Below are 27,593 nucleotides of genomic sequence, written 5' to 3'. Positions count from 1 at the left end.
GCTTAGGCCGAGTGGGCTCTGTGGGTCTCAGCCGAACGGCGCCGAGTTCGAGGGGCTGAGGTCGTCTCAGGTAAGGAGGTCGTTCCGGAAGTGGCTTAGGCTTTGGCGCCAGAGTTTGTAAAGAGCCTGCAGCTCAATTGTTTGTTATTAAGGGGCTGCGGCATTACCCCACTCCTTCCACCTTCCCTGCAGCAACCATGGCGAAAGGCAGTGTTGCGGAACGATCGCAGACTGGGACACTCCATACGACCCCAACTGAGGACCGGGCAGCGGGGACGAAGGCTCCCGTGGCACAGGGTAGCGGAGACCACTTGAAAGGTGAGTAGCCCCGGGGACCACAGATGGGGCTAGCCCAGAGGCATGAGCATTCCAAGAGGGATTCCGGAGGGGAAAGGACCCTAGACGGTCCGGGTGGTTGAGGGGAGAATAGGGGCCAGCTGCTGTCCATCGTAAGGTGCGTAGTAATGCTTGTTAGATTGAATCCACTTGAAAGAAGGAATGACAGTGCTTTGTTTGTTGACGCCTAGGGAAATTATATAGATGATAATATAGAAGCTTTATATGGCTAGGAGGAATTTTAGCATTCGTTGCTTTATTTTTGCAGATGAGGAACTGACGTCCTAGGTTGGTATATGATTAACGAAGTCACAAAGCCAGATTAGTAAAGTGATAGTTAAGAGCAGGGACTTTGGTGACAGAAACACCTGGGTGTGAGTCCTCGCCCAACTACTTGTGACCTTGGACTTCTTAGGTTTCAAAAACTCAATGTCTCAGCTGTAAAATGGGGATAGTAATAGTAGTACCTACAAGAAACCCTGGTAGCATAGAGTAGGTTAAGCGTTGGGCTGCTCATGTTAACAATTACTATTATAGCTAACTAAGGTCTTTCGTTCTCAAGCTGCCCGGTACACCATCCTGGCATTTCTTAGGGAGTCCTGATGTGGTGCTGTAGAATAAGCGCTGGACTGCTAACCTCAAAGGTCAGTGGTTGGAAACCACCAGCCGCTCCTAGAAAACCCTATACACGATTACTATGAGTTGCAGTCGACTTGAAAGCACTTTAACAACGAACAGCAACATACCTAGAAACTAAATAATTTTTATTCCATCTTGGCATGTCTTCTCAGCAGTTGAAATGATTAAGCTTTTTAGATGCTTTTAAGTGATACAAACAAATGATGCATAGTTTGCTGCACACTCACACCACCAATGACAAGTAGGAGAGTGTCTCTAAGAATGTGTAACAGAAAGTGTTAATATATTTTCAAATAACTTAAAATATCTCCACCAATCTAATTTGGCTCTTGAAGTTTTATTTATTTGGGCATCTTCCCATTTTATAGACAACGAGCCAAATAACTTCAAAAGTCTAGAAATGAATTGTTTTGAGGTATAAATCTACATTAAAGGAATATTGTTTTAAAGATGTTACTACTGACACTGACAATCATTCAAGGTCTGGATTTCCCAAGAAAGTGTTTCCATGGACAGTGTCCATAAAGATTGTATTTGGTTTGAAATAATTTGTTTTGTCACTGTTTTTTAAAAAATCTTTAGTTATTCAGAAAACATGAGTGTTGGACTGCTAACTACAAGGTTAGCAATTCAAAACCCACCAGCCTATTCTAGGGAGAAAAAGACTTGTTAAAAAAAAAGATTTACAGCCTCAGAAACCCTGTACAGGGATACTTTTGAGTTAGAACCAACTTGATAGCACCTAACAAAAATAGCAATCAGAAAATAAAATCTCAAAACTTTTCAAAATGCTTTTATAATTGTCCATTTTATTTTATCATTATAAAAACTCTTTCAACATAGAAATTCTTTTTATGATGCTGTCAAAATATATCCTTCAGACTACATTTCTATAGGAAGTTAGAGGGAAGAGATTGATATAAACTTCATGGAAAAATCTTAAGTAGAGAGGAGAGAAGGAAATTCTGGAGAGGGAAGGGGATATAGTGGGTTTGAAGCTTAGTGTGAACCTTATACTATGTCAGTAAAGAAATTAATGTTTCTGGAGTGGAGAATTTCTGTTGGGTAGTTGTTGAGATAAGGTTGGCCATGTTTGGATTGGTGCCAGATTGTGGGTGTTAAGTACTAGGCAAAAGAAATTTTGATCTATCCTGTTTATTAAGAATTCTAGTTTATTCTGTTTGTATGGGTGTCTCTGTCTAATGCAAAGAATTCTCTTTATCTGCAAGATTTTGTTTGCCCCTTACATTACATTAAGTATCTGGGTCACCTTCTGGGAGTCATTAAGCTGTTGATGTGATGATATTAGCTACTTAACTACTTTAAACTAGAAAAACCAAACCTGTTACTATGGAGTTGCTTCATAATAATGCCCTATAAGCAAGCAAACAAACTGTCCCATAGGATTCCCAAAGTTATACTCTTTTACAGATGTAGATTTTTCTCCCCCATTGGTGTTGGTGGGTTTAAATTGCTAATCTTATGGTTAGCAGCCAAGCACTTAACCACTGGGTCACCAGAGCTCCTGCTAACTACTTAGCAACTAAATTTTTAGGTTATGAAAAGCAGTTTTTGTTATTGTTTTATAAATGTTGGCCACCTGACAGTGAAAAAAAATGGAAAGGTTTTGAAGGAAAAATAAGCATTTTGTAATTCTTGGTTGAGAAATACATAATAAGGTCCTATAAACTTCATGACACTTCAAATAAATTTGCATTTTGTTAACTGATATAGCTACATCTCTTTTATTTGCTTAAGTATTTAATTTTATCCTAGAATATGTGAAATATTTTACATGCTATAGGCAGTACTTGGTGCGTTTAGTATACTACTTGCCATGATCTGTAAGATCTGGGAACTACTTTGAAGACTTGTGACCAATACAGTATCATGGTTGTTGTTGTTGTTAGGTGCCATCAAGTCGATACCTACCCATAGCACAGCAGAACGAAACACGGCCTGATCCTGAGCCAACCTCATTACTGTTGCCATGCTTGAGTCCATCGATACTGCCACTTGGCCAATCCATCTCATTGGGAGGTCTTCCTCTTTTTCTCTGATCCTCCACCTTATCAAATATGATATCTTTCTCCAGTGACTGGTCCCTCCTGACAATATGTCTGAAGTATGAGAGTCGAAGTTTGGTCAATTTGACCTCCAAGGAGCACTCTGGCTGTACTTCTTCTAAAACGCATCTATTGGTTCTTTTGGCAGCCTATGGCATTTTCAGTATTCTCCTCCAACACCATAATTCAAAAGCATCAATTCTTCTACGGTCTTCCTTATTCAATGTCCAGCTTTCGCATGCATATGAGGTTATTGAAAATACCATAGCTTGGGTCAGACGAACCTTAGTCCTGAAGCTGACATCTTTGCTCTTCAACACTTTAAAAAGGTCTTATGCAACAGATTTGCTTAATGTAATATGTCATTTGATTTCCTGACTGCTGCTTCCGTGAGTGTTGATAGTTGATCCAAGAAGAATGAAGTCCTTGACAACTTCAATCTTTTCTCCACTGATAAGAATGTTGTTTATTGGTCCAGTGGTGAGGATTTTAGTTTTCTTTATATTGAGATGTAATCCATACCGAAGACTGTGCTCTTGATCTTTATCAGTAAATGTTTTAAGTCCTCTTCGGTTTCAGCAAGCAAGGTTGTATCATCTGCATATCACAGGTTGTTAATGAGTCTTCCTCCAATCCTGATGCCACATTTTTCTTCATAGAACCCAGCTTCTCAGATTATTTGCTCAGCATACAGGTTGAATAAGTATGGTGAAAGAATACAACCTTGTCACACACCTTTTTTAATTTTAAACCATTCAGTGTTTCCATGTTCTGTTTGAACAACTGCTTCTTGGTCCAGGTACAGATTCCTCATGAGCACAATGAAGTGTTCCGGAATACTCATACTTTGCAATGTTGTCCATGGCTTGTCATAATCCACATAATCGAAAGCCTTTTCGTAGACAGTAAAGCACAGGTAAACTTTCTGATACTCTCTGCTTTCAGCCAAGGTCCACTGGACATTAGCAATGATATCCCTGGTCCCATGGCCTCTTCTGAATCATGCTTGAACCTCTGGAAGTTCTCTGTCAATGTATGATTGTAGCTGTTCCTGTATTACCTTTAGAAAAACTTTACTCACATGGGATATCAAAGAGATTGTCTGATGATTTCTGCATTCCATTGGGTCACCTCTCTTTGGAATGGGCACAAATACGGATCTCTTCCAATCAATCTGCTAGATAGTTGTCGTCCAACTTTCTTGGCAGAGATGAGTGAGTGCCTCTGTGCCGCCTCACTTTCTTGAAAGATTTCAATATTTATTCCATCAATTCCAGGTGCCTTGTTCTTTGCCAGATTTTCATCATATCTTGGCTTCTTTATTTTATGCTAGCTTTATCTTAAAGGTTGATTTTTCTTGAAGGTCCAAGGTAAACAAAATGCTTATTAATTTTGAGAATCCTTGTTCTAGCACTACGATTAAAAGTCTTGGTATTCACTTTGATAAGCCTGTTAGTTATTAGGTGCCATTGAGTTGGTTCCAAGTATGCACAACAGAATGAAACAGGGCTCATGCTCTTATTATTGTTGTTGTTATTGTTATGTGCCATGGAGTTGGTTTTGACTTCTAGTGACCCTGTATAGGGTTTCCAAGGCTGTAAATCTTTACGGGAGTAGAAAGCCTCGTCTTTCTCCAGCGGAACAGCTGGTAGTTTCGAACTGCTGACCCTGAGGTTAGTTGGTTATGTGCTGTGGAGTCGGTTCGGACCCATAGTTACCCTGAACAGGGATTCTGAGGCTGTAAATCTTTACCATTGAGTCTTAGTCTTGGAAGGAGGTTTGCACTGAGGGGACCCGACCACTTGCCTTGATGTTTCCTGGGCAAGCATGTTGCTTGTTTTTGTAGTAACAATCTGTCTGCCTATGTTGTTTTATAATTTTCCTGTAGGTCTTTCTTTCAAGAAGTATCTTCTGTTTTTCTAGCCACTCCAGGCTGGTCTGCTTGTTCTTTCAAGTGGGAATTTCCCATCTCTGGAAAAGTGGATGTGGTTCAGGCTTCCACCTATAGTCTTATGTATTGCAGAGGCGCCGCAGGAAGCCTCCTTCACTGGGCACGTTGTAGCCCCATTTTAGGTATTCCAGTCAGTTATAGGCAGAAGATGGACTTACAAGCTTTCTATGGTGATGCTTTTCGCTATTCCTTTCTCTCCCCCTCCAGTGTCTATTTTATAATATAATGTCTTTCTTCTTTTTTTAATGATTCATGTATCCGTTGATATTTTCACTATAGGATCACTCAGTATTGTAAGTCAAGGCTTGAATTTTTTCTACAGTTGTTTCAGTTTGAGAAATGGTAAGTGAGTATCAAATCTGTTCTTCAGATGATCACTAAATTCAGGTGGGATATATTCAAGGCTCTCAGGGACTTGCCTTCATTTTCTTGCGCTTCAGTTTGAATTTGCATATGAACAATTGATGGTCTGTTCCACAATCTGCCCTTGGCCTTGTTTTGACTGATGACATGGAGCTTTTCCATCATTTCTTTCTGTGGATGTAGTCAGTTTATTTCTGTGTATTCCATCTGGCAAGGTCCATGTGTATAATCATCTCTTATGCAGTCTAAAGAAAGTATTTGAAAGAAATAAATCCTTGATTTTGCAGAATTCTATCATGCAATCTCCAGCATCGTCTCTATCACCAAGGCCATATTTTCCATCCACTGATCCTTCCTCTTTGCTCCCAACCTTTGCATTCCAATCACCAATAATGATCAATACATCTTGATTGCATATTTGATCAATTTCAGATTGAAGAAGTTGGTAGAGTTCTTCTATTTCATCCTCACTGGCTCTAGTGGTTCGTGTGTAAATTTGAATAATTGTGGTGTTTACTGGGCTTCCCTGTAGGCGCATGGTTATTATCCTATCACAGACAGCATTGTACCTCATGACTGATCTCTATCTGTTCTTTTTGACAATGACTGCAAACGCCATTCCTCTTCAATTTGTTGTTCCCGGCATAGTAAACCATGTGTTGTCAGATTCAAAATGGCCAATACCAGTCCATTTCAGCTCACTAATGTCTAAGATACTAATGTTTATGCGTTGCATTTCATTTTTGACAATTTCCAATTTTCCTAGATTCATACTTCATACATTCCATGTTCTGATTATTAATGGATGTTTACAGCTGTTTCTCTTCATTTTGAATTGTGCCCCATCAGCAAATGAAGGTCCTGTGAGTTTTTCTCCCACGGGCTTAACTCCATTTGTGTCATTACGGTCAACTCTACTTTGAGGAGGCAACTCTTCCCCAGTCGCATTTTGAGTGCCTTCCAACGTGAGGGGCTCATTTTTTGACACTGTATCTAAGAGTGTTTCTCTGCTATTCATAAGGTTTTCAGTGACTAAATATTCAGAAGTAGTCGTCACTCCTTCCTAGTCTGTCTACATCTGGAAGCTCATCTGAAACCTGTCCACTATGGGTGACCCTGCTGGTATTTCAAATACGGTGGCATAGCTTCCAGAGTCACAGTAACTCACAAGCAACCACAGTATGACAAAATGACAGACAGGTGGTGGTTTGGTTGCTTAGGTTATTTGTTTTTTTAAAATAATGTTGCTTCCTTTGGGCCTCTATGTATTTATGTATAAAATAGGTGAATGGAGTCCTATTGTGGCTGCAAGGTCAGCATTTCAACCCTACCAGTAGCTCCTTGGAACAGGGTCGCTATGAGTCAGAACTGGTGTTTCTCAAGATTCATTGTATATGCAAATCATTTAGTTATCTTGTTAAGATGATTCAGTAAGTCTGGAAGGGGGCCTAAGAATCTGACATGCTTTCTGATGATGCTGATTCATCTAGTTTATAGAATACACTTTTGAGTAGCAAGGAGCTAAATGGATTCTATCACTATATGTTCAAAGAATTTAGCAAACTTTTACTAATTCAGTTGTAAAACAAAACAAAAAATAAAACCCCCAAAACAAACCCACTGCCATCGAGTCATTTCCAACACATATCACCTCTACAGGGCACAGTAAAATTGCTCCACAGTATTGCTAAGGGTGTACTCTTTATGGAAGCTGACTACCACATCTTCTTCCCGCAGAGTGACTGGTGGGTTTCAGTCACTGACTGTTTGATTAGCAGCTATAAAAGGGTCCTGGTGTGGCACTGTACGGTAAACACTGGACTGCGAACCACAAGATCAGCAGTTCAGACACTTTTATTTGTGCTTGTTTAAACTGATATGCTCCTTTCAACCAAAAAGCCTTGACTAAATAAAAGATAAACTTCATTTTATTCCTTATCTTATTACAGCATTTTTATATATTGTTGTTGTTGTTAAGTACTATCGAGTTCGTTCCAATTCATAGTGACTCTTTTGGATTTCTGAGGAGTGGTTTTTTTGTTTGAACTGTCAACCTTGCGGATAGCAGTCCAGTGCTTATCCTACAGCACCACACCAGGACTCCTTACATGTTGCCATATCATTGACTTTGGTCTCTACTGTGTGACTTTTCAGCCTGAAGGCACACTATGCCTGGGCAACAATGTCTCTTTCTCTTAGTTCAAGTTCTCAAGAGAAAATCTGATATGCCAATGATGAACTCTTTTTACTTGGGTCAAGTAGTTAATCTTGGGCCACTTCATCGCTGTATTTAATGAAGGGTAGAATGCTGGAGCATCATTGTAACAGTAGAACTGCATTGAGATTAGACCCTTTGATCGATACGGGGAGAATGTTAGTTTCTGTAAACTTTAATGAAGAAATATTTGTAAAATTAATGAAAAAAGAATACAGATAATCCTTTACTTTGTTGTTTAGGGTACTTTATAAAAACGTGTGAAAGTTATGTGCAATTGTTAGAGAAGGTACATAGTGGTGGCTCCATTCTTAAGTGTTGTTGTTAGGTACCGTCAAGTTGGTTCTGACTTGATGTACACTATTGTCCAGTCCTGCACCATCCTCACAATCTCTTCTATGTTTGAACTCATTGTTGCTGTCACTGTGTCCGTTGATCTTTTTGAGAGTCTTCCTTTTTTTGATGATCCTCTGCTTTACCAAGCATAATGTCCTTCTTCAGGCACTAGTTTTTTCTGGTTATATGTCCAAAGTGTGTAAGAAGCCTCACCATCCTTACTTTTAAGTGGCGTTGTAGCTGTTCTTCTTCCAAGACAGATTTGTCCATTCTTTTGATTGTTGTTATTGTTAGGTGCCACCAACCTATAGCGACTTTATGCACAACAGAATGAAACACTGCCTGATCCTTGGCCAACCTCACTATTGTTGCCATGCTTGAGTCCAGTGATGCTGCCACCTGGCCAATCCATCTCGTTGGGGGTTGTCCTCTTTTTCTCTGACCCTCCACCTTAGCAAACATGATATCCTTCTCCAGCAACTGGTCCCTCCTGATAATATGTCTGAAGTATGAGAGACAACGTTTGGCCATCCTAGCCTCCAAGGAGCACTCTGACTGCACTTCTTACACTGATCTCTTTGTTCTTTTGGCAGCCCATAGCACTGTGAATAATATTCTCCTCCAACACCATAACTCAAAAGCATCAATTCTTCTACGATCTTCCTTATTCACTGTCCAGCTTTCACATGCATATGAGGTTATTGAAAACACCATGGCTTGGGTCACGTGCACCTTAGTCCTCAAGCTGACATCTTGCTCTTCAACACTTTAAAAAGGTATTGTGCAGCAGATTTGCCTAATGCAATACATCGTTTGATTTCTTGACTGCTGCTTCCATGAGTGTTGATAGTTGTTCCAAGAAGGATGAAATCCTTGACAAATTCAGTCTTTTCTCCATTGATAAGAATGCTGTTTATTGGTCCAGTGGTGAGGATTTTTGTTTTCTTTACATTGAGATGTAATCCATATGGAAGGCTGTGCTCTTTGATCTTCATCAGTAAATGGTTTAAGTCCTCTTCAGTTTCAGCAAGCAAGGTTGTATCATCTACATATTGCAGGTTGTTAATGAGTCTTCTTCCAATCCTGATGCCACGTTTTTCTTCATATAAGCCAGCTTCTTGGATTATTTGCTCAACATACAGGTTGAATAAGTATGGTGAAAGAATACAACCCTGTCGCACACGTTTCTTCCATGGTATATTCAATATTCTTTACCAACACCATAATTCAAATATGTTCTTCTCTTACAATCCTTTACCATGTACAAGGGTGTTTCAGAATATTAATGGAAAAGTTCCATTATCTTTAATTCCATGTTTCCAGCTTTTTGGAACCCCCTTATACATTGAGGCAATTGAAAATACCATGACTTGGGTCCTTTGTCCTCAAAGTTCTCAGAAAACTAGAAATAATAAAGTCTTATCATTTTTTTCTACCCCTTGAATGTTAACAGTGTATATTTAGTATAATATATAAAATAAAACAAAAATACTCACAACTGGACCATAAATGTTGTTGTTAAGTGCCATTGAGTCGGTTCCGACCCATAGTGACCCTGTATAGGGTTTTCAAGGAGCAGCTGGTGAACTTAAATTGTCTTCCTTGCAGTTCAAACAGCTTTGCAGCCTGATGCATTAACCCATATCGCCACACCAGGACTCCTGGACCATAAATAAGATCATGGTAAATGGAGAAAAGATTGAAGTTGTGAAATACTTCATTTTGCTTGGATCCACTACCAAATCTCATGGAAGCAGCTGTCAAGAAATCAAATGACGTATTGGATTGGGCAGATCAGCTCTTTAAAGTTTTCAAGAGCAACGGTGTTAGTTTGAAGGCTAAGGTGTGCCTGACCCAAGCCTCATATGCATGTGAAAGTTGAACAGTGACTAAGGAAGACAAGGGAATTGATGCATTTGAGATATGGTGTTGGAGAAGAATTCAGGTGCCGTGGACTGCCAGAAGAACAAAACAGATCTGTGTTGGAAGAAGTACAGCTAAAATGCTTCTTTGAAACCTGGACAGTGAGACTTCTTGTATACTTCGGCTGTATTATCAGGAGGGACCAATCCTCCTGGAGAGGGACATCATGCTTGGTAGGGACATCAAATGGAGGGTCTTTGAAAAAAAGCCAGATCCCCAGGAAGATGGATTGGCACAGTGGCAGCAGCAGTGGGCTCAGTCATAGCAACAAATGTGAGGATGGCACAGGACTGGGCAGTGTTTTTTTCTGTTATACCTAGGCTTGCTAGGAGGTAGGACCAACTGGATGGCAACTAACAACACCACCAACAGTAAATGTAGGTAATGAAAATTGAAACACCTCCTCTTCAGTGAGTATTATGTTAATAAGCAATCATGGCTTCCTCTACTGGTGACCGCCTCATTCTTCTGCTTGCTGCTTTCTGGATTTCATTCCATTCTTATATCTAGCATGTCATTTTTAAGGTAACACTGAGATTACTTTGTAAGGGAATGCAAACAAACTGTCTCATTCTTAGAATCATGGAACCATCCCTAAAATTTAAGTTCAGTTTACATGCCAAAATCCTTGGCGGTAAGGAGAAAGTACAACATTTACCAGTTGGATTGGTGACTCTGGATTCTTTTGACAGTTGAAGTACTTGATAAATTAATCTCTCCTAAGATTAAGTCACCAACCTTCCCAAAATACTGATGTTGTTAAGTGACATAGATTAGTTTCTAACTCAAAGTAACACTATGTATAATAGAATAAAACACTACCTGGTCCTGTGATACCCTCAACTGGTGGGCAATATTTACTAAAGTAAAACATATGCCCATTCACTTCTGTGTGTTGTTCGGTGCCATCAAGTCAGTTCTGACTCATAGTGACCTTATGCACAAGACAATAAAGCGCTACCTGGTCCTGCGCAATCCTCACAATTCTTGTTACACTTGAGTTCATTACTGATGCTACTGTGCCAATCCATCTTGTTAGGGTTCTTCCTCTTTTACACTGACCCTCCACTTTACCAACTGTGATGTCCTTCTCCTGACACTGGTCCGTCCTGATAACATCTATAAAGTATGAAAGATGAAGTCCCGTCATCCAGATTTGAATGTTCTTCTGACAGTCCATGATATTTTTAATGTTCTTCTACAATGCCATAATTCAAATGCATTGATTCTTTTATGGTCTTCCTTATTAAGTGTCCAACTTTCACATGCACATGAGGCAATGGAAAATAACCATCATTTGGGGCAGACGCACCTTAATCCTCTAACTAATATCTTTGCTCTTGAACATTTTATAGAGGTCTTTTGCAGAAGATTCGCCTATTACAATACATCATTTTATTTCTTGATGGCTACTTTCATGGTATTCATTGTGGATCCAAGCAAAATGAAGTCTTTGACAACCTCAAGCTTTTCTCCATTTATTAAGATGTTATTTATTGGCCCAGTTGTAAGGATTTTCCTTTATATTGGGGCGCAATCCATACAGAAGGCTGTAGTCTTTGATTCATTAGTAAATATTTTAAGTCCTCTTTGCTTCTAGCAAACAAGGTGGTGTTGTTTGTTGTCAGGTGCCATCGAGTCGGAACCGACTCATAGTGACCCCATGCACAGCAGAACGAAACAATGTCAGATCCTGGGCCAACCTCACTACCGCTGCCACACTTGAGTCCATCAATGATGCCACCTGGCCAATCCATCTCGTTGGGGGTCTTCCTCTATTTCTCTGACCCTCCACCTTACCCAGAATGACATCCTTCTCCAGCAACTATTCCCTCCAGACAATATGTCTAAAGTATGAGAGACAAAGCTTAGCCATTTGGCTCCAAGGAGCACTCTGGCTGCACTTCTTCCAAAACAGATCTATTGGTTCTTTTGGCAGTCCATGGCACTTTCAGTATTCTCCTCCAACACCACAACTCAAAGGCATCAATTCTTCTACGATCTTCCTTACTCAGTGTCCAGTTTTCGCATCCATATGAGGTTATTGAAAATACCATAGCTTGGGTCAGGTGTACCTTAGTCCTCAAGCTGACATCTCTGTTCTTCAATACTTCAAAAAGTTCCTGTGCAGCAGATTTGCCCAATGCAATACATCGTCTGATCGCTTGACTGCTGCTTCTGCAAGTGTTGATAGTTGATCCAAGAAGAATGAAGTCCTTGACAACTTCAATCTTTTCTCCATTGATAAGAATGCTGTTATTGGTCCAGTGGTGAGGATTTTTGTTTTCTTGACATTGAGATGCAATCCGTAACAAAGGCTGTGCTCTTTGATCTTCATCAGTAAATGTTTCAAATCCTCTTCACTTTAAGCAAGCAAGGTTGTATCATCTGCATATCGCAGGTTGTTAATGAGTCTTCCTCCAATCCTGACGCCACGTTTTTCATAGAACCCAGCTTCTCGTATTATTTGCTCAGCATACATATTGAATAAGTATGGTGAAAGAACACAACCTTGTCGCACAACTTTCCCAATTTTAAACCATTCAGTGTTCCCCTGCTCTGTTCGAACAACTGCTTCTTGTTCCAGGTACAGATTTCTCAGAAGTACAATTAAGTGTTCTGGAATACTCATACTTCTCAGTGTTGTCCATAGCTTGTCATGATCCACACAATTGAAAGCCTTCGCGTAGTCAGTAAAGCATAGGTAAACATCCTTCTGGTATTCTCTGCTTTCAGAAACAAGGTGTATCATATTCATATTGCAAATTTGTAATGAGTTGTCCTCCAACTCTGCTTTTGAGGAAACATCTCTTTCCCACTTGTGTTTTGAGTGCCTTCCAACTTGAGGTGTTCGTCTTTGACACTGTATCTGAATATGTTTTGTTGCTGTTCTTAGGTTTTCAGTGCCTAACTATTCAGACATAGTCTGTGTCTCCTTCTTCCTAGTCTGTCATAGTTTGAAAGCCCCACTGTTACTTGGTCACCATGGATCACCTGTCTGGTCATCACCATCTATTACAGTATGACATACTGACAGACAAAGTGATGTGCTTCTCAATATAGATATATAAAATTGGAAGTCAGTGATAGCATTTATAGTATTAAAAAGTTCTTTTTTTCTTTTGGTTTATTAACAAATCAGTCTTTTAAGTTTGGAAGTTTTTTATGTGTATTTTTTTCCATGCTTATAAAATGAATATATCGCCTGTGTAATAAACTTTAGATATTTTAAAGTAGTAAATATTTGCTGTTGTACAAAGCTTTGGATGGACGTATGAACTGTGTTCTGGGAAGAAAGCATTTAAGGAAACTACTTGTTGACTTGAAATAATGTCTTCCCTTATATTTATCTTAATGATAGTTTTTTTTTCCTTTCAGAGAAAGCCCGGGCAGAAGCTGGGTCAGCAAGAACGTCACTCCTTATATTGGTGTCCATTTTCTTATCTGCAGCTTTTGTTATGTTTCTGGTATATAAAAATTTTCCCCAGCTTAGTGAGTAAGTATAATGAAAGAGACACTGATCATTTCTAGACATTTATAGATATATAAAAGTGGGTAAAAATTAAAAACTTAAGCTTATTGTTAAACAACACAACTGTCATGGTGATTGTGTGTCATTATCATGGTTTGTAGCAACGCCATCTATGTACTTTTGTTTGAAGACTTCTTTCTAAATAAGCGTTTTGGCTCTCTGTGAGATTTTTCATTAATTTCTCTTCTTACCACATTCCTGTTTCTTAGCTCTTTTTCTTTTCCCTGTTTTCCCAAATGATGTGGTCTGAATAGGTACTTTTCATATTGAAGTTGACTGTGTAGAAGATATATATTTTGTACAGGTCCGCAATTTCTTAACCAAGGCATTAGAGTAAAATGTGTTTCAGAATTTAGCATTTTCCAGTTTGGAAAGGTAACGTGAAATTGTTGTTGTTGTTAAGTGTTATTGAGTCAGTTCCGACCCATAGGGTTTCTTAGGAGCGGCTGGTGACCTTGAACTGCCAACCTTGCAGCTCTAACTAACCTTGCAGTCCAGTGTACTAACCCATAGCGCCACACCAGGACTCCTATAAATTATCTCCATATAAATTATGTAATACCTCCAGTAGGGTCAGGAGCAACATCCAATTATCAAATATATAAATATTTTTATAGCAAACCAGCATAATAACACTAAATAAAAAATTGAAAGACTATAGATATTTTTAAACAAATTTGACTCAATTATGCTGACAAATACAATACAGAAATCTTTGAAATTACATCTCACAAGCTATCCATTTGATTTTCATATCAGGCTGGCCCTGGATTACATGAGGGACTACTGGAATATAGTTAGACTTTCTACCAGGGCCAACTTAATATGAAAATCAAATGGATAGCTGTGAGATGTAATTTCAAAGTACCAGAAGATTCCTGTTGCTTCTTCTTAATTATTTTCCTTCACTATTCTTTATGCTTAAATGTAATAGTTAAAAAACTTTAGTTATTTTGATTTTAAAGTGTTGATTTCTTGTATAGATGTAATTGCTCCTTAGAAATGTTGGTAGTGCTAGTGCTGTCAGGTCAGTTCCAACTCTTAGTGACCCTGTATTAGATTTTCCAGGAACTATTGTTAGTAGTCCAGTGCTTCTCTTACAGTGCTACAACAGTTATTATTGAGCCAGTTCCAACGGATAGCAACTCTATAGGACAAAATAGAACTGCCCTGTTGTTGTTGTTGTTAAGTGCCATCGAGTCGGGTCCGACCCATAGCGACCCTGTACAGGGTTTCCGAGGGTGTAAATCTTTACGGGAGTAGAAAGCCTCATCTTTCTCCCGCGGAGCGGCTGGTAGTTTCGAACCGCTGACCTTAAGGCTCGCAGCCCGATTCGTAACCACTACGCTACCAGAACTGCCCTAGGGTATCATTTTTATGGGAATAAATGACCGTGTTCTTTTTTCAGCGCAGAGCTACTGGTAGGTTCAAATCACCCACTTTTTTGTTAGCAGCTGAGTGTTTAACCATTGTGCCAATTTGTTAGTTATTATTAGTATGAATGAATGTAGATATTTTCTGTTGTTGATCGGGGAGTAAGGAATTGAGAGCTACTTGATAGTGGGAAAGTATACAGACTATAGATTAAGGTTGTCTTTGCTTCTAACCTGCTCTGAGAATTAATGTACTTTGATATTCTGTTTCTTTCTCTCTGTATAAATTTATGTCTATATATGTATGTGTGCATATGTATGCAGGTGTCTGGGCACACTGAGTTTTAAATTGTTGAAATGAGAAAAGCTAGTTTCGCTCATCACCAATTTTATGGAAAGTAGCAATCTATCACTGTTTCGCAGTGTCAGTTAAATTTCATTGTATGACCATACGGGCATACTGTATGCAAATACAAAGATGGTCGGATATGATTATTTAAAGCTTTTATAAGCAACTGTTCATTTCCAAACAAGGCAATTTAAAGGAGACTTCATAGAGAAAAGTTACTTTTTTTGTGAACTTTGAATTGGGATATTCCAGAAAAAGGGTATAAACTTGTGAATTCTTTTTAAATTTTACTTAATTTTAGTTGAAATTGATTATTGACTATAACTTACAAAGATTACCCAAAATGATGTTAAGTGTGTTTTTAATATTCTGGCATCAGTGATTGTAGCTTGTATTTAATTTAAAATATAAACTGATATTGCAGTATTCCTTTTAACCTGTAGGTTGACTCATTCTGAACTTTCATATATAGATTAGATGTTTCATGAAATTTTTAATTAAAATGTTTAAAATTAAATCATTTATAAACCTTTTAACTTAAAAACTATCAATTTAAATATTAATATCAAGACATCAAATCATTTTGGATAAAATTTCATATTTTGAACTTGACTTTGTTATTATCTTGCAGAAATTCTGTTTTAAAATTTTATACTTTAATTTTCTTTCTTTAGAGAAGAAAGAGTAACCATGAAGGTTCCCAGAGATATGGATGACGCCAAGGCTCTAGGAAAAGTTTTGTCCAAATATAAGGACACCTTTTATGTACAAGTACTTGTAGCTTATTTTGCTACGTATATATTGTATCCTTTTAGCCAAAAAAATATTTTCTAGTTTTGTTCAAGAAAAAGTTTTTAAAAGGTCTACTTGACTTTTAAGAAATTGTTAATGCAGTATATATAACAAGATTAAATAAAACCTCAGAAAATTAAATTGGAAAAATTCTATCTACTTAATTAAAGTAATTATATATGCATATATTTGTTAGCATTTGTTTTAATTTTGCTTATTTGTAAGCATTTTCTTTCTCTATTCTATTCAAAGTAATTATTTTGAATGAATAGTCTCCATGTCATAATTTTAAATCATGTTGTTACTTTTGGAGATATATATTTCTAACTTTTTTGTTTTAATAGATACTGTGTTACAAATCTCATGGTTCATATGCTTTGTATCTTCCAATCAGTTGTTTCCTTTGGGAAAATTCCTGAGACAAGAATTGTTGGTACAAAGAATATGAATGTTTCTTAAAATCCTTAGTACGTGTTTCTTTGCTTTATAATAAACATAAGTTGTACTTAAAATAACCTTATTCTTTCTGCATATTTTTAAACTGCATATGCTATTGGTGATTATCTTCCAATCTGTTAGATAGCTATTAAATTTTGGTTTTATCTTTTTATTTCAATCCTACCTTATTTTGCAAAAGACATTACCTCTTCATATTGTGAAAGTAATCATCATATTTTTAAAACCAGCTTTTACTTTAAAAAGACAAATTAGTTACTTTGTTAATTCACTCAAAGTGTATTCCTGAATTTCTTTTGCTTTGTGAGCTTTATGATTAAAACTTTTTCTCCTATAAATTTCTGTAATAGCATTTTAATTTCTTGGGTGTCAGTTGGAATATATGGGGACTTCAAAAAAATTTATGGAAAATAGAATTATATTTGGGTGATTTTTGAAGCCATGGAAATCACTGAATTTATCAGAGGAAAGGGAGAAGAATATGTCTCACAGAATGTTGCGGGTGAGAGAGAAAAAACTTAACATGAAATTATATGTAATTAGAAGAAATTTGAAAGTGCCATGGGCTGCCAAAAGAACAACTAGATTTTTTTTGGAAGAAGTGCAGCCAGAGTGCTCCTTGGAGGCCAGGATGGCCAAACTTCGTCTCTCATACTTCTGACATATTGTTAGGAGGGACCAGTCACTGGAGAAGGATATCATGTTTGGTAAGGTGGAGGGTCAGAGAAAAAGAGGGAGACCCCCAGTGAGATGGATTCACAAAGTGGCAGCATCAGTGGGCTCAAGGGTGGCAACAATTGTGAGGTTGGCCCAGGACCAGGCAGTGTTTTGTTCTGTTGTGCATAGGGTCACTATGAGTTGGTATTGACTAGATGGCACCTAACAAAAACAGAAGAAGAAAAGTACAGCTGCCTGAGTTTCTTGCAAGAGGTCTTATCTTATGCAAAATCATTATAGGAGCAAACATCCTGTTGCAAGAAACAAACAAAAAAGCCCCATTGATTTTGGTCAGGAGGAAATTCAAATAGAATGGTGGGATAGGTAAGCTTACTGCAAGGGGTCAAGAAGAAACTCTAATAGTGAGAAAGTGAAGATGAGAAGTTGAATAGGATACCTGCGTGAGGAAAGCCTAGATTTTTATTCTAGTTTGCAGATATCTTGAGTGGTTTTGTACAGGAGGAATCCTGTGAAAGAGCAAGAAGTGAAAGGTGAAAGAAAGAACCCAAGGGAAGGAGGAGATTGAAATGAGGACATAAGTAAAGGAAACTCTGACTCGTAAATACTCAAATTAAGAGGTTTACTGATAAGAAATTAATGACTTCATATTTTTTAAAAACTTGTATGTAATTTTGTCTTATTTTTTAATACTGAAATTGTTTGACTTATCTTTTCTTTTTAAAAATTCCATTTAATTATGTTTTCATCCTTAACTTAGAAGTTAACAGTTTGCAGACGTTTGCTATTCCAGGCTCTATATTTCTCAGCATCCTCTCAGGGTTTCTTTATCCCTTTCCACTAGCCTTATTTCTTGTTTGTTTGGTAAGTATATAAAATAAAACTGGGAGATTGGACAAAAATAGCTTTAAATGGAATGGCAATGATGATGATCTTAGTCCCACTAATCTGTTAGTATAAGCTGCTTAATTTAAATAGGAAATTAATATTAGAGTAGTAGTTGTTGTTGAATCAGGTCTAACTCATAGCAACCTTGTATAGAGTTTCCAAGGAGTGGCTGATGAATGTGAACTGCCAGCCATGCGGTTCAGTGCTTATCCTGTAATGCCACACCAGGACTCTTAAGGTTTTTTTTTTCTTTCCTCTTTTCTCCTAAAATTATCATAGACTTAATTGCATTTAAAGGTTATGCTTTTGCCTTTTCTACCTTTTTAATACAGTTAAGACTATTGGTAGACACAGGGAATTAAGTTCCAGAGTTTAGGTGGAAGGAGATAGTTGCAAGCATAGTAGTTGAAAATAAATTGTCATTTCAAATTTTATTCTTATAGAAAAGGCCTGTCTCTTTGAACATTAGCTATCACCCTTACCACTGAATTTAACCACAAGTGCCAGTTTGTTATAACCACTTTAGGATTTGGTTTGAGACTAGGTTCTTCCTTCTGTGCAGAAGAGATGGTTATAGTATCCTTTTCTATTCCAACCCCCCCCCCCCCCCGCAAAAGTAAACTAGTTGGGTGTTTCGTTAGGTGACTATCCATGTGGATATCATGAAAAAATACAAAATGTTTATGACTGCTTTTTATTTTCCAGTGTTCTGGACTTGGTGCCTCATTCTGCTACATGCTCTCCTATTTAGTTGGGAGACCAGTTGTGTATAAATATCTAACAGAGAAAGCAATGAAATGGTCCCAGCAGGTAAATATGTATTTCTAAATTATTTCATTTAACTCTTTGGCTAGCTGAGTGTTCAGTGTATAGCACCTAAAGTGTCCATGTTAGAAGATCACATGTGTGAGCACCTATTTTGTGTTAGTAAAGCATGTTATCATTGTGTACCAACTCTTTTAATGTATTTTACCAATGGAAATGGCTGCTACCTTTAGCCAGGATCTGCTCAGATCTGCAATGGTAAATATAAGCACTACAGTACAGTTAACAGTTTGTGTTGCTATGCTCCTATACTTGTTTTCAAAAGCCCCAGGAGAAGCTGTTTGAAAATGAACTCAGGGACACATAGTTAAGTGGCAATCTTTTGAGTACTTTTAAGTGGGATGCCCAGGGTATGAAAAAAATCTTCTGTAACAAATTGTTGTAAACTGGGTATTTTAACACAACAGAAATTTATTCTCTTCATATAGTTCTGGATTTTAAAAGTCTGAAATCAAGGTGGCATCAGGGTCATGCTGTCTCTCAAGTATCCTTTCCTCCCTCTTCTATTTTCTGGTGACTTCCTGCAATCTTTGGTGTTCCTTAGCTTGTAGTTGTATGACTCCAGTCTCGGCCACTGTCTTCACATAACCTTCCCTTCTCTATGTGAGCTCATTGACTTGATGACAAAAAAAAATGTACAGATCAAGAAAATGCTTATTAGAACTTTAATAGGTCTTTATTCAGTGTATATCATGTTGAAACAGACTGAAAAAACTTTTAGCTGAACAAATTTGTGAAGAATATATTTATATAAATACATTTTACAGTATGTACAGGAATATATTACGTCGCATTATTGGGAAAAAATTAGTTGTATTCTCTCGTTCCAAACTACACATTCTTTTAAAATGAAATCAAGTTATCTTTTTGTGATAAGGTATGGCCCAAGTTAATGGGAAGGATTGATGTAGCAATGTTGTGGATTGCCTTTTAAGTCAATTCTGATTCATAACAGCTCTATGATAGGGCAGTGTAGAGCAGGTTTTCAGGTCTTTTCTCTTGCATCAAACGTCTGATGGGTTGGTATCATTGGCCTCTTTGTTAGCCATCAAGTGCTTAACCATTGCACTACCAGCACACCTGTGGAAAATAATAGAGAAGTAGGAAAGGTAGCACGCACTATCATTTTGAAATTTAAAAATAAAATCGTATGTAACTAAATTAAAATGTTATAAAATTACATATTCTAAAATGAACATAGCATTGCTACTAGAATTTTATTTTTGTAAGGAATCAGAAGAATCATAGCCTGTTGAATCTCACAGTAAGTTTAGAGAGATCATCCTGCCTTAGCTCTTTGTTTTACAGATTAGGAAATAAAAAGGTATTAAATATTTTGCTCCAAATTACAATCATTTACTTATAAAGCAAGGTTCTAGGCTTATAGTCTAGTTTTCTTCTCACTATACCACATGTGGAGTCCTGGTATGGTGCTGTGGGTACACTAGACTGCAGTCAGTTTGAATCACAAGGTCTAATGCACTGAATATTAAAATAGGTTTATGCACTGAATATGAAAATAGTTTTATATGTATATTTATCTTTGGAATGACTTAGTTTTCTGTGACTATATTAGTTATTCAAAGGAAATATAAACTTATCAGTGTTTATATTTGATCAGCTAAATGTTTCCATTGTACCTATTTAACTTACCAGTTATTATTTTACTCATGATATATATTGTAAAACGTAAAATAAAAATTATCACTATTTTTTTTTTTTTAGCTAGATTTGTCAATGTCCTGTACTAACTAGCCTTTTACATAGTAGGGGATTTGTTGAAGGTATTAAAAAGTTGGTACTTGATGTGTATCTTACGTCTAATTAACGTATTAGTTTAATTTTGACATTTCAAGTTTAATATGTTACTGTTGAGCTATCACAACTTAAGTTCATCTAGAACCATCTTTCTTAAGATTAAGCGTAAAGCACAATTTTGAAAAACTTTCATGTTATTTAGTTCTGATAATGAACATTGAATAAATAATTCATTGTAATGTTCAAGCTCCTTTTTAAATCATTTCTCTTGGATAAATTTGGCCAGTTCTGTTGAGTGAATTATCAGGGATAAGAATTTGATATAAGGTATTTTATAATTTTAAGATTGGTCTTTTCTTAATTTAAATTCTTTTTTTTTTAAATCACAGGTTGAACGTCATAGAGAGCATCTTATTAACTATATTATATTTTTGAGGATAACGCCATTTTTGCCTAATTGGTTTATTAATATTACTTCTCCTGTGATAAATGTGCCACTGAAAGTTTTTTTTATTGGCACTTTTCTAGGTAAGACCTATTGTCCATACTCTGTTTGAGCTCATTGTGTCCTTATCTGACAACAGTAAGCAGGCTAGATTGTGTGCTCTTTGCAGATATGAAAATACCCTGGTACCAGTGCAGGGCTCAGAAGTTGTTAGAATATGTTGGTATAGGGTGTTTTGTTTTGCCTCTTTAAATAAGATCGTGTTCTACTGGATACTGTTTTAATTATGTGGAACTTTTAAGCGCTATTTTTTGTCTCACTGGAGAGAAAACACAAGAAGCCTTTTTTGAGTAATTTTTCGTTTGTCTTCTATTCAAGTGCTGGATTATTAAGCCTTAATTTGATTTTCAGTCAAAAAGTTATCTTATTTTTTTATTTGAAATCAACATTTATTTTCGGTATTACTCAACTATAGGGAAACTAAGATCTGCAAAAGGTCTTGGTTACATTTAAGGTTTGAAAGTAGTGAATTCTGATGTTTCTTTATTAAGATTATACCTTTTTAAGTTGATTTGCTTTAGACTCCAACAAAATGAACAGATTTTTCATATGTTGAGTATCTGATAAATTAAAGTTTAAATTAATCTGAACAATAAATCTTTTTGAAAAAAGTAACCAAAATCATTTATTTGTTGCTACTTATTCATTGAGAAGAACCACCTCAAAGGCACTTAACAACAACAGTTCATTGACAAAAATTATTTCAGTTTGGGTAGTTTTGGATTTTTAAAAAATACTGTCATACTGGTCGAATCAGAGGAGACTTTTGTTTCTATCTGTATTTTTCAGGTCAAATAGCTGGAGATTTGGTTAGCTTTGACAAAAGTTACTGTTTAATAAAATGTGATTGTTCTGTGTCTGCTCTTGTATGTTTCTGTTAAGTGCAGTTGAGTCTGTTACAACTCATATCAAGCCTGTAGTTTCCAAGAAGCAGCTGGTGGGTTTGAACTACCAACTTTGGTTAGTCCAGTGCTTGTCCTGCAGTGCTGTATACCAGTAGTCCATATTCTTGGATATATCCTGCTCCGTTTTGAGCATCATTCCATGTCAGTGTATCCTGTACTGAGTTATTTGTACTTTAGACTTTTTTTAATCAAGTGTCCTGGTGGGGCTGTAGACTAAGCACTGGACCACAAGGTCAGCAGTTCAAGCTCACCAGCCATTCCTTGGAAACCCTATACAGGGTCACTATGAGTCCAACTCGACACTTAACAGCAACAACAACAACAAAGCAACAATTTATTAAACATTACTTCTGAGCATTTATATTGTTTGCAGAGTTTTTATATAATGCTATATTTATTTAGACTTTTTTATTGTGACTTGAGTGAAGGTTAAAAGACAAGATCATCAGCTTAACATTCAGAAAATTATATACTTTGTTTCTTCTCAATGATTACAATCCCCTCGCTACAAGTTATCCTACTTCCTCCCTGTGCCTTCCCTTTTAGGTCTTATATTTCACAAATGAGCAAAGCAAAAATCTTTGATTGACACATACAAAACAAAAAATCTATACTCATTTAAATGTCCTAAGGGTATATTCTGCAAACCAGTCTCCTGCCTGCAGACACACAGCCTTACTCATTCCATGTGCCTAGAGCCCACAGCTGCTCTATCTTCCATGCCATCGCCTCTGCCACCAACTCGGCTGTCGCCACTTTTCTACACAGGATATCACACTACACTCATGCTATTCCTTCTTGATGGTCCTGGGATCATCTGTTCCTGAAATGAAAGATTAACTACTCCCCCCTTTTAATTACGCATCTTCGAAAATTACAGTTGTGACAATCATTATTAATCCTTTAAACAATTACTCACAAATGAATCATAAAATCCTATCAGCATCATCCCCTATCTCCTTTCACCAGATCCATCAGAAGAGAAAAACTATTCTGCCTTACCCCCCTCATTCTGAACCTAAGCACACTCATGGAAGCTTGTAAGCCAGCCACTTCGTGCCATTACAGCCTCCAATTTTAAAAGCCAATATCTAGATTGCTCATCCCTATCAACCCAGTGTACTGAGGAAACTAGCTTGTTCTTTGATATGAATAATCTTTCCATTCTGGTTGGAATTTTGAGCAACTGTATCCATAAGCAAAGGTTCAGTTCATCAAATTGTATGTAGCATTTACAGTTGCTCACAGTGTTCATCTGGTCGAGTTCTTATCAGCTAGCCACCCAAACTTGGTAAAATGGGTACTAGATGCAAGTCCTGGAGTTCATCCATGACTCCCTCCTCTTCAGACCAGCTGGCTGCTTCACTCTCAGCTCTAGCTCCCAGTGACTAAGTCGATGCCCATGAGCTTACGAGTTCACACACCTCCATAAACTTCAGACCAGCCAAGCCTTCGTCTTCTCTCTCATCTCTAGGTCAACAGGTGTCTATGGAACATGGCCAAACTCAGCCCATGTCTTCATTGCTGCATTATCCCCACTTCCACTTACAAGTAGACCCAGGTGGTCACCAACAAGCATACTAGACTGCTCACAGGTTCCCTTTGAGGTTTACTCTCAGAAGCGGGTTGTCCCTGATGAGCTGAATTTTCTTGCCTTGATGCCTCCAAAACAAACAGCCTGCTTGATATTCTAACAACCGAACAGTCTGCTTTTTTTCTGCATGTCTCTCTCTTTCTCTCTTTATTTTTATTTTTTTGGCAAAAGTCATGAAAGGTTATTTTCTTGTAGAGATTTTTCCACATGGTTCAGTGCAGTTTAGTTTTTTTTGTGTTTTTTTTTTTTTTATCTGCATCTTTTTATTATTATTATTAAGTTTTTTATTGTGTATTGAGTAAAAATTTACAGGGCAGATCATCAGTTTTATATTCAACAAATCATATACCATATTTCATTACAATGCTTATAATCCCCTCCATGTACCATCAGTTAACAGTGTTTCTCTCTGTTCACTTTAGCTCTTTTCTTTTTAAACACTCAGGCATATATAATAATTTACACCACCAAAGGGCACATTCTACAAAGTCTGCCTCCTGGCCGCCAGCTCTTAGTCTCTCTCTTCCCATGAATCTAGAGTCTTCAGCTGCTCCCTTTCTCCATGTCTGCATCTCTGCCTCCATCTCTGGTGGCACTGCTTTTCTGGATAAGGTCTCGCATTCCACTTGTGCTCTTCTCCCTTAATGATCCTAGGGTCCTTTGTTTCTGGACTGTTTAAGATTAACCACTCGGCTGTTTTTGTTACAAAACTTCTACCTCTACAATTGTGAGAGTCACAATTAGTCATGATAACAATTATTCACTATTGAAACATAAGACTCTTATCCCCCATCTCTTTCAACCAGACCCATCTAGACAAGATGAAAACTATTCAGTGGAGACTCTTTCTTTCCCCACACACTATTAAACTAAGCTCCCCCTTGAAACCTTGTAAGCCAGTCACTTCGTGCCTTTATCGCCCCCTCATTTTAGGTAGCCAATGTCTTAAGTTGCCCATCCGTATATACCCCATGTACAGAGGGGATAGCATTGATACTTGATGTGAAGAGTCTTTCCCTCTCTGTTTGTATTTAGGGTTACTACCTCCATGAAGCAGCTCTGATAGCGTAGTGGTTACGAATCAGGCTGCGAACCTCAGCGTCAGCAGTTCAAAACTACCAGCTGTTCCGTGGGAGAAGGTTGAGGCTTTTTGCTCCCGTAAAGGTTTACAGCCTCGGAAACCCTGTACAGGGTCGCTATGAGTCGGAACTGACTACACGGCACATAACAACAACACAACAACAGGTCTCACCACACTTTGGACCAACCAGCCCTTCCTCTTCTGTCATCTCCAGGTCAACAGGAGTCAATGCACCATGGTTGAACTCAGTCCATTTCTTCATTGCTGCCTTTCCCCCTCTTTCACTCACCAGTAGACCAATGTGGTCACTAGCAAGCTTACATGCCTGCTCGTGTGTTCCCTTTGAGTTTCAGTCTTAGAGGCAGGGTTGTCCTGAAGGAACTTGATTGCTTGCCTTGATGGCTTCCTGGCAAACAGCATGGTTCTTGTAGTAGCCAGTCATACTGCCATTTTGTTTTGGGTTTTTCCTGATAATCTTTCTTTGAAGATGTATCTTCTGTTGCTCTAACTGTTCCTGGCTGGTTACTTGTCCTTTCTAGTAGGGATGTCCCACCTCATAAGGTTCTGGATGGGGTTCAGGCTTCCACCTAAGGTCCTATACTCTGCAAAGGCTTTGCAAGAGGCGTAATTCATTGGGCAAGTTCTAGAACCCCTTTTAGGTATTCCAGTCAGTTATAGACTGCAGACAGGCTTACAGGTTTTCTGTAATCATGTTTCCCAACATGCCTTTCTGTCCCACTCAAGTGTCTATTTTACAATAGTAGGCAAGGAAGACCAATATTCATAAGACAGTCAAGCATCTTGGTATTATTTTCCCTCTTCAAACTATGCCATGCAAACCTGTCTCAGTGTTCCCCTATCTACTTTGCTCTTCCGCCGCCTCCCCCTTCTTGTATTACTCTCCCCTACACCTGAACTATGATGTGTCCGCCCTTATTCTGTGCTCTACCATTATCTTCCTCCACCTCCACCTCCACCTAAACCCCCCACCCCAACCCCACTGTTGTGGTTACCTTATAGTCCATTGACTTTTCCCTCCATTTAAGACAGTCTATTTTATCCTATAATCTACATGACCTTCTTACTACCTAGATCTCTGTTCCTCTGTGTTTACCTTCTTTCACATTGTAATTGTTTTGATCATAGACTAACCTCCCAGATCCATGGAATTTGTTCTTACAGTTTTATTCTGTTCTCAACTCTTCTATTTGTTGATGAAGTTCTGGGTGATGCTGCCACGTATGTAAATCTCTGAGCACCTTGGATTAGAAAGCGCTGGATTTCTTGTTTCCGCTACAAACTCCACTGGCTGTAAGCCTTCCAACTTTCTCAATATTTCTTTAGATGTGGTTCAGAGTTCTGGGACTATCCCCTGAGCCTGCTTGGTCTAGTATTCTGTGTTGTGGCTGATGGAGCTTCTCACTGCACTTCTACCTGCCTGCCATCTTGTTTGTTCTTCTCTCTGCATGTCTCTTTTAATAAGATTCTAATGTGCACCCAGCAGTTCTGGTTTGGTTTGCATGTCTTTTCAAGTGGCAGTGTATCAACTCACAGGTTTCTGGGTGGAGTTCAGGATTCCACCTAAGGTCCCGTACTCTTCAAAAGCTTAACAAGAAGCCTATTTCCCTTGGCAAATTCTAATTCCCCTTTTAGCAAATCCAATCAGTTATAGGGCTAAAGACAGACTTAGAAACTTTTCTTTAATTATAATTCCCAACATTCATTTCTATCACACTTAAATGTTTATTTTATAATAGTAGGCAGGAAACACCAATATCTACATGACAGTCAAACAACCTAAACATGTTTTCCACCTTTTTTACCCATTCAGACTATGTCTCAATCCCTGTATCACAGAACACTGTGTGTTCCAAGGTTGTGTATAAGTTACTACTTAACCTCTACCCTCCCTAAGTTGTCCCCATCTTCATTGTTCTTATGCTTCCTCTTCTTGCCTGTTGCCCTCTCCCTCCTTGTATATTGCCCTCCCCATCACCTGAGCTTACATATGTCTATCCTCTAACCTGTGAAATACTATCTACTCCCTCCCACCCTTATTTACATAATGCTTTGATGATCATCCTTCAAACTAGAACTTTGCTCATATACACCACTCTTTCCTAAAGTTGAAATTAACTGATCAATACACATTTCTTTTATTTAAAAACTGTTGAAAATACTGTACAGTTATTTTCTTGAGTTTTAAAATTCATTATCCTTTAGATTTTCTTGTATTACTTAAATATTTTATGATTTTTTTTTTTCAAAATGGAACTAGCTGTATTCTTTAAGTTTTATGCACACACAAAAATGTATAGATAGAAACCAATGATTTTAATGTGATTTTCATTTTTTATTTCAGGGGTCGCACCTCCCTCTTTTATAGCTATCAAAGCAGGAACAACACTATACCAGCTCACAACAGCGGGGGAGGCTGTTTCCTGGAACTCAGTGTTTGTTCTGATGATTTTGGCTGTTCTTTCCATCCTGCCAGCCATTTTCCACAAAAAACTAAAGCAGAAATTTGAGTAAAAAAAGTCGTCTGGGTATTCGTTTTTCCACCACTATCATCCTCTTCATCATCATCTCAATATTAGCAGGCATATCCATTTATATTTTAAAATCACCTCTTAAACAATTGAAAGGATAAATTTATAAAATAAAAATTTCACTTGAACAGTTAAAATAATGTATTTAAGTGCCAGAGAAAGAAATGATACCCCTATGACAAGTGCTCTCAGTGGTTATGGTGAGCATCTTCTCAATCACTATATAAAGGGGAGCTGCAGGTCAGTACCAGCAGCATGGTAGGAAATTCTTGATCCAACTGGTTGATTTCGTTTATTATATTTCATTAGCCATACATAGTCATGATTTGATCATTTAAGGCTGTTTTTTTTCTCTTGTACTTCATTAATAATTAAAATTAATATACAAAAAACAGATTCTGAATTCTTAAAATATATGTAGTTCTGGCTAAGATCAACCTTCTTTCATAGACTTTCAAGTTTAAAATAGATTTACATTTTTC

General features: G+C 37.6%; 1 protein-coding gene across 1 annotated transcript; it reads left to right on the top strand.

Annotated features, from left to right (window-relative positions):
- Positions 1-66: 66 nt before the first annotated feature.
- Positions 67-27,121, top strand: TMEM41B (transmembrane protein 41B). The gene is made up of 7 exons (XM_006872994.1): positions 67-318; positions 13,208-13,325; positions 15,758-15,886; positions 17,777-17,870; positions 18,600-18,704; positions 20,867-21,005; positions 26,925-27,121. The coding sequence occupies exons 1-7, from the start codon at positions 198-200 to the stop codon at positions 27,092-27,094; spliced, it is 876 nt and encodes a 291-aa protein (XP_006873056.1). The 5' UTR covers positions 67-197; the 3' UTR covers positions 27,095-27,121.
- The last annotated feature ends 472 nt before the right edge of the window (positions 27,122-27,593 follow it).

This window comes from Chrysochloris asiatica, unplaced genomic scaffold (genome assembly GCF_000296735.1).
Source record: "Chrysochloris asiatica unplaced genomic scaffold, ChrAsi1.0 scaffold00219, whole genome shotgun sequence".
Classification (NCBI taxonomy): Eukaryota; Metazoa; Chordata; class Mammalia; order Afrosoricida; family Chrysochloridae; genus Chrysochloris; species Chrysochloris asiatica.
This window is presented reverse-complemented; position numbering and strand designations above follow the sequence as displayed.